The sequence below is a fragment of the Salarias fasciatus genome, chromosome 1 (assembly GCF_902148845.1).
Source record: "Salarias fasciatus chromosome 1, fSalaFa1.1, whole genome shotgun sequence".
NCBI lineage: Eukaryota > Metazoa > Chordata > Actinopteri > Blenniiformes > Blenniidae > Salarias > Salarias fasciatus.
Window position 1 is genome coordinate 20232059 of NC_043745.1, and position 12765 is coordinate 20244823.

General features: G+C 46.5%; 1 protein-coding gene across 3 annotated transcripts in view; it reads left to right on the plus strand.

The window, feature by feature from the left end:
- Positions 1–12765, plus strand: part of gse1b (Gse1 coiled-coil protein b) — a 64297-nt gene that overhangs the window by 39073 nt on the left and 12459 nt on the right. For all 3 annotated transcript variants that reach the window (XM_030098682.1, XM_030098699.1, XM_030098690.1), the window contains exons 2-3: positions 995–1192; positions 8722–8930. In XM_030098682.1, coding sequence (XP_029954542.1) covers positions 995–1192; positions 8722–8930 — 407 coding nt within the window. The remainder of the gene's footprint in view (positions 1–994; positions 1193–8721; positions 8931–12765) is intronic.

Consider the following 12765-nt stretch of genomic DNA (forward strand, 5'->3'; position numbering starts at 1 on the left):
TTGTGCCTGCAATTTGATGCATCTCATAATTCTTCTGCCACACAGCGTGAACTCACGCTGCCCTCTGAGCCAAGCCGTGACGGCGTATGTGTGTTTTACTTGAGCTTGTTGGGGCTGTGGCATTTAGGGATTCCACTGAGCGAGTGGCTGTCAACATGGTGTCACTTTTCAACACTCGCACACACAGGAAGGAAAGGGACAGCCGTCTCAACCCTTCTCACCTTTTCCACCCGTTCAGCCACCGCATTGACTCTTTTCAGTCTCAGCGCAGGCTGTCAGAAAGCCAGCACTCTCTGTTGCTCCTGTCAGTTTGTTTGCAGTTGACATTCACTCATTTGTGCTCTGTCGGTTTTAGAAATTGTTACGTTCGTTCAGACTGCTGTATCCAAAATGGAAAATAAATAAATAAATAAATAAATGCTGGAACTTAATGAACTCATCAGTTTCCTTTTCTTGCACTTGTTAAACGTCTCTTCCTTCCTGATTAAAGAGGAGTATTAGTAGCACCTCCTTGACAACACTAATTGGATGAATCGCAGTATGAATGGGATACTTTTTCTTAAATGATCATTGTGTGAGAAACTCATGCAGCTAATTTGTTACATTTTAATAGGGATCACACTGGAAATACATGGCTGCTCAGTGCTCAGTCCCCGTCTCCGTGTTGGAGCGTGCTCAGTCGGGTTGTTTCGACTGTGTGACCATAGACCTCTGACAGACACACAGTCAGCTGGAGCCCTTTCAGCAAGGGGATGGGGGCTGCCCTCATAACCTCTTACCTTTGACCCAAAGCCTCATAACCAAGGCCCCCGTGCCCCGCACACCAATCCCCATCGTCCCCAGCTGTCACAAACACACACACAGCACCACACTTTGTCCTGGCTGGTTCAGTGTCCATCCTGATTGCATTGGTATTTTACAATTTTTTTCAGATTCATTTGATGAGTTTTTATCTTTAATTCTCATGTTCTCCTCCCGTTTTGTCCACTTGTAGGCATGAGCCATGAGCCAAAGTCACCATCATTAGGAATGATCTCCACAGCCACCCGTACCACGGCGACGGTCAGCCCCCTCACCCCGTCACCTCTCAACGGCTCCATCGTAGCCAATGGGAGCCCAGCTGCCCAGTCAGCTCACTCCGGATTTGCTGCAGCCCTTCGGAAACTGGCTAAACAGGCTGAAGAACCTCGAGGTAAAGCTGACCTGCATATACAACATGGTTTTAACACTTTATTGAACCACAGCTCTGAACTGAATCCTTATTATTACAGTATGGCGTCTGTTTACCTCCCTGAAAGGCTTTTGATTGTGGTCATTTGGTCATCTTGAATAGTGTCAATTCACAAACAGATCCCAGCTGATTGGATCAAACATGAACAGTTCCTCTTATTAAAATTTCCTTGCGCCACGTTTGGAAATCTCAAAATTGATTTGTCATTCTTTTGTCGCATTGTCAAATGTGATTACACTTATATAGCGCTTCTCCTCTGTATTTTTACAGACTCCAAAGCGCTTTTACACTGCATTATCACATGTACCCATTCACACACAGGCCGCCCTCCAAGGCGCTCAGTCCATCCACTGGGGGCAATTTAGGGTTCAGTGTTTTGCCAAAGGACACTTTGACATGCAGACAGGGGGAGACAGAGATCGAACTAACAACCTCCCCGCTGCGAGACGACTGCTCTCCCCACTGAACCACAGCCGCCATTGCAGCTTGGTCTGTTGAAAACATGATGATATCAAACTTTGACCCTTAACCTCAGTTGTGTATATAGTTCTAATCTCACCTTTTTCTACTGGTAAACACGATGAACCAGGTGGTCGCTACATTCTTGAGGCCCTGAGTGTGATTGTATATTTGGTCTGAGTATGTGAGTGTGTGTACTCCAAGGCCAGAATAGATAGCTGTGTAGAACTGCTAATAGCAATGAAGTGATATCCACACAGGATTGAATTAGTTGGTGTCCCTGGAGATGCTGGTATGAAGAAGAGCCATTCCAGCTGACCCACTTAATGTGCTGTGTGTGTGCCCATGTGTGCTTGGGTGTGCTTGTCAGTGTGTTATCGTGGTTCTCCAATTCCCTGTCATATGGAAGTCTGTGTCAATGGCTGCCCGTAGAAATCATCTAAGAGAATCTCCATCTCTTTCCTGTGGTTGAATGAAGATGAGATGAGCTCAAGGTGTTTGAGTTTGTTGTTTTCAGTCATATACACCTCTCCAAATAACCCTTTAAATCTCCAATAGGTTTGTTCAGACTCATGAAAATGTGTTTGTAAAAGTGTCTTATACATTTTTATATGCACAGTTGGTATTTTCCCACCTTGTGTTTCTGTATCTCTTCTTTATGCATCCATAAAGGTACCTATTAAATTTTAAAGCACAATCCATAATGAGCCCTTAATAAGTTTGTCATGGTGCATTGATAGAGTTTGGGTATGTGTATTTAAGCGCTTGTGCCTGTGTGCACGTGCACGTGCACACATTTGTGAGGCTTCCTTGCTTGGCTCCAGAGAGGCCCAGCTACCCCAGCTGTCCACCCTCACTCTGGCTCCTAAATCAGATGGTCCCCTCCTTTCTGGCAGTCCCTGGACACCTTGCTCCCCAGCCCACTGCATTCTGGGACCCAGAACCCCATGGATGATTTATTACTCACAGAGAGAGCTCTCAGACCCAACATCTCCTTACCACCCTCTCACTCCTTCCCTCTTTCATCCCTCCTCACTCCTCCAGCCCTATTACTTTCTTGCGTCCTCCCCTCACTCTCTGTCAAACAGAAATCTGCTTCCATAGTCCTGTGCTGCCTTTTCTTGTTGACTCACATTTTTTATTGGAATTTTTCCTTCTTATCTCTGTTGCGCGGCCCTCTATTTTGTCAGTTGGAGTGAGAGAACACAAGGATACCGTTCTTAGTCATGTTTTTTTAATACTTCTGCTTTTTCATGTTTCATTGTGTAGCAAGGTGAGAATAAGTGCGTGCAGTACTATTTGTAATTCATGATCTGCCGAGGCAGAGAGCTCCCGTCTGTGTCTTTGTCATACAAACAGACACCACATCCTGTCTGATAAAGCTCCACCACCTTTTTATTAAAAGCACAAAAAAGGCCTTTTGTTATTTTTGAGTAGTGCTGACTGTACCGCCTGGTTGGAGTAGGTTGTGATGTGTGGGTGAGTCAGCCGTCAGGCATAAGGGGCGACTGCCCCTGCTCGGAGCACAGGCTCCAGGGTGGGCAGAGAGACACAGGGCCCCTGTAGCTCCAGTCACTTCTGTGTCAGCAGAGCCTGTATTTATAGTTAACACACGCGTAGACACACACACCCAAACACCCCCACACATGCAAACAGTTGTCTGTGCCACTGTGTAAGCCTCGTGATGTCTTTGCAAGCTGCAGCCTGCTGTCCTTTCATTACCTTTTTGACTCAACCTATTTCTTTTTCTCGCTCACCCTCTTGTTGGTGCTTTGAGGTGAGTGGAGAAGTATATATGACTTGCTATGACTCAGTTTCCTAAGGCCTTGAGGAATTAGTTAGGGTTGAGTACTAGTATCACTGGCACTGGCTGCTGAACTGATTTAAGACCCAGAGTACAGCTGCTGTATATATATACACTCACACACACATATACATTGTCGCTTGTCTGTGGTGAGTATAATGAATAGCTCTGTGTACTGAGAGCGCTGTGCTTAAGAGGGGAGGTGTTAGATAATGACTATCAGAGCAGCAGAAAGGACAGTCTCTCATCCAAAGTACTCACGCATGAGAACACCATCACACCACGCATATGCAAGCAAACAGACCCAGCTCACATACCGTCCCAAAAAGGCAGACCTACTGATATCTGATTAATTAGGCAGATCAGGGATTAATCCTCTCAGTTGTTTCTTCTCATTCGCTCTTGGACTCATAAACAACACGGGAGTTTCATGCCTGTGTTCATATCAGCTGCGGTGCACTGCCTGGAGAGAGAATGAAGAGAGTGAAGAGATGGAGAATAAAGGTATTCAAGATAGAGAGAAATGAACTGGCTGGAAAAAAGAGGGACAGGAAGTAATTAGTAGATTTGTGAAAACCCGGGGTGTTGGTCAGATTGTGTGTGTGTATGTATGTGTGTGTGTGCTTGTGTGTAAGGCTGGAGGCTTCCCTTGTATCTGGGAGCCCAGAGCATGCTGGGACAGCGGGGCAGTGTGTCTCTGACCTCTCCATCTGGAGCCTGCCTGAAGCTCACACAGACTACCTATAGTGTGTGTTTGTGCGTGCGCATGTGCACACACACAAGCACTTCTAATTGAATTTGTTTACACGGTTATTTGAGATTATTTTGTCTTTTTTAAAGGGATAAGAAGGCAGCAAGTAAGATATTGTATAGGTTCTTTGTGAGGTTAGGTTAAGGACAGTGTGAAGGTAATAAATCTTTATGCATTTTGGTTTTATATGTCTCTCTGTCTTTGTCTCGCCCTGCATTGTGGGGTCCAGTAGGACACTGCGCTTGTGGGGTCCAGCCTACTTCATTCACTGTGGATCCCTGCTCGCTTGACCTATATTTTGGTTTTAATATATGTAATGTAGCTCAGTTCCCAGTTACATTCAGCTCGTAGCAATTACTGGGCCTCACAAGTTATGTTTTACAAATGTGTGTATGTTTTTCAAAGGCAAAAAGCCTTCGGGCCATTACTGTCCCTGAAACGCACAAAAACAAGCTCATTTGCGATCTCCTCTCCTCTTTGTTTCTCTGTGCTCAGCAACCTTACACCTCTCATGACTGTTCAGAGGTGAAGCAGCATTTAAGCATCATGTACAGTCTGTACAGTCAGCAGAAGGGACCGAGTACTGCTCCTCTTATTTCCATCCGCCATCTTGTACTGTCTTCCTTTCTCTCACTGGCACAGTAACACACACAGTTTGTGCCTCTCCCCCTCCCCCAACTCAGTGATGCAGATTACAGGCTTTGTGTTGTGTTGTCAGTGCATGGCCAAAACGTACGTGTGTGTGTGTGTGTATGTGTGTGTGTGTGTGTCTGCACGTGTTGAGGCTTGTGTGTGCTGGTGGGGTGGCATATGGATGCAGGGTTGGCTGGGCACTGCTATGCACACCAGGTGTGAAATGGACTGTTTAATTAAGTGCTGATGTTGTTGTAATGCATGCTGGGAGGGAGAAGGGTGGAGGAGGCAGTGTAGGGTGGGGCGGGGTGGAGGGGAGCAGCTTCTCCTTGGCAGGGGCAACTGTGCTTTGGCTGTTTTGACAGAGGTTGTGGTGGTGATGGGAAAGACTTGGAAGGGCCTGTTTGGCAACACTAAGAACTATGTAATGCTGTCTTGCTATCAAAGCTCCACAGCTTCGGTGTGATTCTCTCCTATAGCAGCCGGACATATCCAGTGAATGAAAAGCCCCACTTCAGAGCTGTGGCGTGCTTTTTATTTTTTTTTATATCAGGTCAGTGGCTCAAATGAAAGGTGCCATCCACACAGGGACCCTTGACAACAGCCTCTGACCGCAGCCCAGTTTGTTTGTTTATCGTGTGTGTGTGTGTGTGTGTGTGTGTGTGTGTGTGTGTGTGTGTGTGTGTGTGTGTGTGTGTGTGTGTGTGTGTGTGTGTGTGTGTGTGTGTGTGTGTGTGTGTGTGTGTGTGTGTGTGTGTGTCTCAGCTTGAGCGGTCAAGTGTGCAGGCAGTCTGGGAGAGTGGGACTTGTAATAGAGGAGGCGATAGAGAAAGGAGCTTCACATTAATCACACACAGCTTGGGACTAAGACAGCATTTTCTCTCTGCCTTTTTCTCTTTCCCTCACTCTTGCCTTCTGTCTCTGCCTCTTCTGTCCCCCTCATATTCTCCTCTCTCTGCATCCTGCCCCTCCCAAGCCCGTCATCGCACCACAGACACACACCCCTACACACCAAGCAAGTGGCAATCAGTACTGCTAATGAAGTGCAGGTTGAGAGCTGATGAGCCTATTTTAGACTCTGGGGACGGAGGCTTGTGCTTCGTTCCTCCTCCTCTGCCTCCTCGGGCTCCCTGCAGGGCCAGCATGTGTGGCCATCTTCTCTCTGTATAGATGGAAGGGTGGAGCATATGGCGGAAAACACACCAGGTTGGTGCCTGGCGCATGTCTCATATATATTATTTTTTTCCCCCATCCCAATTAAGTTTTCTAAGAGGAACGGGCTTAATAGGTCTGAAAATTGGAGGAGAGTCACTGAGGATCTATGAGAGACCTTATCGGAGGGATGTTTGGAAAATGAGAAACCCTTATAGACACACATGGCAATCTGTGGTTTGAACAGGAAAGTAGAGAAACATACACGTACATACATGGGCACATGGAAACACACAACCACTCTGTCAGACACTTCCATGAGCCATTACTGGCCAGAATTACTGTGCGCATGTTTATGAAAATTGCGCATTAAGTCTGACAGATCGACGTCTGGCAGGCAGGCAGGGTGTTCGAAGAACAGAAGGAAAATAAAAGAGGGTGTATGAAGATGTGGGTGGGTGGTGCTTTGTGGGGAGTCGTTGGAGAACGTGAGAGTATTATAGTGAAATAATAGTGGTTGGATTCTTTTTTTCCCCCTCAGTGTCTATGACGTTTATGTGCATCATGGACGCCAAAAAGCAAATGTAGATTGTGCCAGCTGGGAGTGGGAAGCCAACCTATTTGTAGAAAGCCGTTGTCTCTTTTTTTTATGTCTTTCTTCACCTCACCTGCTTCTCTTTCTGCTCTCTTAATTATTTAGTCGACCATGCTTCTTCTCTGGTCTGCTCTGCCTCGACATGAAAAGGAGGAGGAGGAAGAGGAGGAGAGTGGGGGGGGGGGGGGGGGGAGTAGGGGGCTGAGAGAAATAAATGGAGTAGAGGTCTGTTGCTTAGCAGTCGAGAATCACTGTGATCACCGCCACCACCACAAGCACCATCTTCCCCCTCCCTCCAGCTTTATTTGTTCCCCCCAGTTCTTGCGTATGCATGTTGTGCGTGTGTGTGTGTGTGTGTGTGTGTGATGAGTGTGTGTGATGAGTGAATAGACTGTGACACCAGAGCTGTATTAAGTGTAGCTCCATTCCCCAGGCTGAGTGGGCTGCTATTGATTGGCCTAGTCTTGCAGGGGAGAGTAATGGCTCTCTGAGGTGAGGGGGGAGGATTAGGCCACTAATTGCCATTGTGCAGACAAGATATGACTGCCCTCCTCAGTGCCGCCACCCCCCGACCCGCCACCTACTCACCCATCTGCACCCCTTATATCTCCCTGCTTTCCTTTCCGCTCCATCTCTCACCTCACCTCGCACCTCTTTTGCACTCTCACATGCTGTATTCCCCCCCCAATCCATGCCTGTCTTCTATCATTTTTCATTTTCATCTCTCACCACACATTTATCATCACCATCTTCTCCTCGTGTCTTTTTCTCGTTGTCCCCTTTCCCCTCCTCTTGACAGTCGTACCACCACCGTCACTCACTCGCACATAGATCTTCAGCTTTTCAATAGAATCATTTCACTGCTATTATTGATTCTTTATTATTTTAGTCACAATAAATTATTTGAAAAAAAAAAACATGTAATATCCTGACCACACCTACAATAAGGTGACACTGTCTGTTAGGATAGGTTACCACGGAAACTGAAACAGGAAAGAATTGATGCTTTGGTAGACATCTTTGGTTTTTTTGTTCTGACAGTGATAATTGGAGAGGAAGCAGACCTGGAGCGCATGTCAGTTTTCGCCTGTCTTTTATTTTTTTTATATACCTGGCTGCACATTGATGCACAAAAGCACACAACCTGCACACTCAGCCATGAGCACATATCTGTTGCTGCCCTTTTTTTTTTTTTTGCAGCCCCAAAATGTGTGTCCCTTTGAGAGGGTTGTGACCCAGTTTGACTGGGTAATGCTATGCCTGCTCTAAGCTGAGGAGGCATACAGCATGAATGTTCTGTCAGGGAAACGAGAGGAGGGCGAAAGAAATAGGAAGGAGGAAACAGAAATAACGAAGCAGTTCAGAAAAGAAGGACTTGTTGATACAGTTAACAGAAGCAGGCTGTGATCTATATTGAACGTTGTTAACTCTGAAAAATGCAGTTACACAGCATCCTGGAATATGAGGATATAATTTGAGAGGTTTGAGAGAGAGAGAGAGAGAGAGCGAGAGAGAGAGAGAGAGAGATGTGTGGAAAGTGAGGCATGTGACCAGACCATGACCCTGCGCTACAGGGTTTCCCTGGAGGGCTTTGTTAATATGGCACAGCTACATGCAGCAGAGAAGCTCATTGGGCCAGCCTTTTACCACCTGCTGTGTGTGCGCGTGTGTGTAGTCCGGGGTGGGGTGGGGTAGGGTGGTCATGGGTTGGTGTGTAGCTGCAAGCATAGCATAGACATACAGTATGGCAGATCACTTGTGCGTGTGTGTGTGTGTGTGTGTGTGTGTGTATGTGTGTGTATGTGTCCTGGATGTCAAGGCTGTGTGGCTCTCGCAGGGCTGCTCATCCTGATCACTGTCACTTCATAACGGGGGCCTGGGGCTCTCCATCTGGCCCCTCTGTGTGTACGGTGGGATGTTATTTTGTGCTGTTCCAACACTGCAGTCCCTTTTTATTCCCCCTACAATGACGCCATCAGACTATAAGTTTGTTGGATGTGCCTTTGAAATAGCCGAAGAAGAGAGGAACATCAGCGTCCTCATTGTCACGGGTGTCTCTCGCTCCATGCTAATCACTTCTCCCCGTCTTTTTCCAGCTGCGTCCTCCATCAGCAGTGAATCGTCTCCAGTGTCCTCCCCGGCCACCAACCACAGCTCTCCGGTCAGCACGCCTAAGAGGGGTCCCCTCGGTCCAGGGCCGGTCCTGGTTCCTCCATCGGGCCACAGTGTGCCAAACACTCCACCTGTAGTCACCATTGCTCCGACAAAGACAAGCAACGGCCTGTGGAGAAACGAGGGACGCCAGGTAGAATCTCTCCCTTTACCTTGAGTCTGATCTCTTCTTTCCTCTTTTTCATTACTTCACATCTGAATTCTTGTTTTTTTTTCTCATTTCTTTTATTTCTGTCTCTTATCTGGTTGCCGAACACCATTCAAATGTTCTCATTCCTTCCTAATCCTTCTGGCATATAATATGCACACAGATTAGCCCTGAAGGATACATGGATTTTGTAACTGGCCTGCAGCGCATGCTGTGGCAGTATTTACTTCACATACGTGCATGTGACGGAGCTGGCGAGTTTGTTGAATGTCTCCGCTAACCCCCCCCCCCTTTCCCCAAAATGGCTTCATGCGTTAAACAATGCCAGCTGCCACTGGGACATGGAGGTGACAGCCTCAACGGCAGAAAACATCTGTGTCCCTCCTCTTGGCCCTTCGGCCAGCCCCTCCCCAGTGGCCTAAGCCGTCTCTAACCTCCTCTCCAGCCCCAACCCTTTCCACCTAAATAGTCAAGTCCATCTTCTGCCTTGTCATCCTGACATCCACTCTGTTATGTAGGGGGGAGAAAAAAAGGGAAAAACTAGGAGAGCTGCTTGCTTTGATAAGGAGTGGATTATGGATTATGGCCTTGCTTTAAGCTTCCTTATCTCAGCTCAGGGCTAATGGTTGAGGCCAAGTGCACGGTTATGAACAGCACTTGGCAACATGCGGAAACTCTCGGAGACACTGACGGTTCCCCAGGGACAGACAGACGGGGGCTACTAAGGGGGTCAACTAGCCAGCCAGCCATGTGTGGTAGCATTCAGGCCATTGTCCTCCCTCCTGGAAAACCCACTGACCCCGCACCCTCTATAGCTGTAGCTTTTACTAAGTGACTCTTCTGCAGGTCAAGGGTCGGCCAGAGCTGGGAGGGACAGGGGGGGAAGGCTCCTACCCTGATGTCACCCTTTTTTGCCATTCCTTTAGCAAAGCGGTATGAAAAAGAGCAAAAGGGAAAATAAGAGGACTGAAGCGCATGCCTGTCCCATCCTGAAATAGTTTAGCCAGTTCGTCTCCACAGGTTTGTGTACATTCACGCGGTGGCTGTGTGTGCATAGGAGGTGAAGCTCAAATTGAAAAGGTCGTGTCAGGGGGTTCGCGGTGCCCCCGCAAGCAGCTCAGGGCCACACTGCCAAAGAATGAGGAGGTTAAGGGAGGTGATATGGCCAAGAGGCTGGGGTTGTAGGGCGAGGGGGTTTGAGGGGGAGAAACGGCAGCGACAGGGATTTGTCATGAATAATGTGTCGTCGTAGCCTCAAGAAGCACATAAAGCACTGTAATGCATAGATTTACAACAATACAATGTCCCCCTAAAACAAAGCTAATTCCCTATGAGGCTTTGTTCACTGTGAAGTGTGGCATTTCAGTGATAAAATAATAAGAAATAAAGAAATGTCACACATGGAAGTAGCAGTTTTCTTTTGGGATCCCTTCTAAAGTGTCCCAAGAAGAACTTCGTTGTAGAAATGTGTGTGTCCTGTTTGCTGTGTGTTAAAAGAGTTTTTCTCATGTCTCTCTGGCTGAGATATGAGTCTTTCTTTCAGAGGGGGGGCGTGATGGCAGGGCAGTGAAAGGAGGGAGGGCTTGGTGCGTTGGCATTTTGCTTTAATGACTGCAGGAGTCTGCTCCCGCTGCTGCCTGTAATTGCTTTATAATTGGCAATTTGGATTCATGGCTCCATCTGAGAGGCGTAAACGAGCGCTCTACAATGTGCGGGGTCTCCCACCCTCACTGAGGGTTACAGGGGCCTGGTGAACACAGAAGAAGATGGCTGTTAATGGATGTGTCTTTGAGTTTTGAGTGCTCGTATCGGGGCTCTGTGGTGTGTATATTACGGGCAACTGGAGAATAGCGTGTGTTTGGGAGTAAAAGGCTCTGTTTTGGGAGGTCAGAGGTCAAACTGGGATGACTGGTCGGATTTGTAGGTGTCTGAGGGACTCAGGTGTCTCTCTAATGGACACATGAGGCAGCTTCCATCTATGTTATGAGCTTTTTTCAGGTTTTTGACCCATTGCATTCACGCTGTTGTATGTTTTCCGTAGGTGATATTCTCACTAGGGTTGTGACAACTCGTCGTATTAGTTCGGTACGAGCAGCTCGTACCTCGCCAACTGACTAATTTCCTATTTGCGGAAAAGTCAGGTCATTTAATTATTACCATTCTACAATTTAAGTTTAAGTCATTAACAAAAAAATAAATAAATCTGTTACTGTTGAAACTGTTATTTTTTTGAAGGTGAAGAAGGCGACCAATAAAAAGTGATCTAGTTATCAATAATTGTTTGATGCCAAGTCCTTTAAAAAACTTTTAACATGAAACATTTAAATGAAATTCATTTGTGTTTATGTCTGCATAAAGTACAACACGGCTATATGTCGGTTAAGTTAAATGGACTGTGCCATGGTTCAGGATTAGGCTGGTGCAAACTGAATGTACCTCAACCGCCACCAAACAGCCACTGTGTGTGAATGAAGACGAAAAATGTACTCAAGTAAAGAATTGGAATCATGGCTTTTACTTTTATTATTATTTTGTTTCTTACAAAAGTATCCATACGTGGATACGTTTGTATCTTGGAGTTGTACCAGTGCACATCAAGTCACAAACACGATAGTAAAGCCATAATTGAGTGCTATGATGCAAGATATCAAACAAAAGCTCCACTCACATTTGAATCACAGTGTATTCCATCGCTCAGTAGTCTGTTTTTTTTTTTTTTAAATATACAACTTACAGTGTAGTTACATCATCAGAAGTCAGCGGGATAGTGTTTTAGTCTAATATTAGGATATTTTTTTTCTCCATAAGGCTTATCTCTCTCGCAGCAGCTTGCTGGGTGCTAAGGTGCTTCTTGGCCACGGTGTACCAGTGTGCTGCAGACTCCTCACAAATCACAACAAACATGCATCAATATATACAGCGACTTGCAGCACCAGTGATTTTCGAGCAATGATGACTCCTTTGCTAAACACGAATCACTCTGTTAGCAAAGCTGTCATTGGTGTGATTATAGCCATTGATTAACTGACAGTGTGATTGAAAGCAGCTCCTTCTGTTTGTATAGGCTCTATTGCTGCTGAGGCATTGTTCACCAGTCTTGTATACTTGCAGTACAACTTTACGAGCCTCAGGAGGCGTGACGTAAAGAAAGGCGCCCGACACATGTGCATACCTCAAAGTGCAAGTCAAGTCATTGAATATTTAGAGGAGCAAGCAAGAAAAGTAGTTTGTGGAAAAGAAATGTAAAGTAACAAATTTAGTTTTGCTGTTTTCCGTCCTCTCTGTGATTCTGACTTCTGTTGATCTTTATGAACCTCTTCTCCTTTTCCTTTTCCTTTTCTCGGGCCAGCGGGGAACGTCCTCCTTCTTCTCCCTGTGCTCATAAAGCTTTGAAAGGATGGGGTGGGAGTTGGGGGTGGTGCTGTTTAGTGAAGCTCAAAAAACATCCAGGGAGCAAACAGTAATATTAAACGACTGGAAATTGGGAGGAGTGAGGGGTTTCAGAAACAAAGGGTGATGTGGGGAGTCTAAACATTAGAGGGATTTAAGATTGGATGTTAGCGCATCAGTGTCAGCTCGGGTCAGCGGCTGCAGAACGGGACGTGGAGGTAATGGCTCACTAAATGGGATTTGTTTTATCAGAGGCGGTCGGGAGAGAGAGGACAGTACTGCTGTAAGGTCTTTTTCTAATCCCAGGGAGCCCAGAGGTTAATTTAGTAGGCCAAGAACTGCCTTCTCCCCTTGCTCACTCGCTTTACGGCTTCATCTCTACCTTTCCTCTCTCTCTCTCTCTCTATTTTCTGTTTATTCTTTTGTGGTG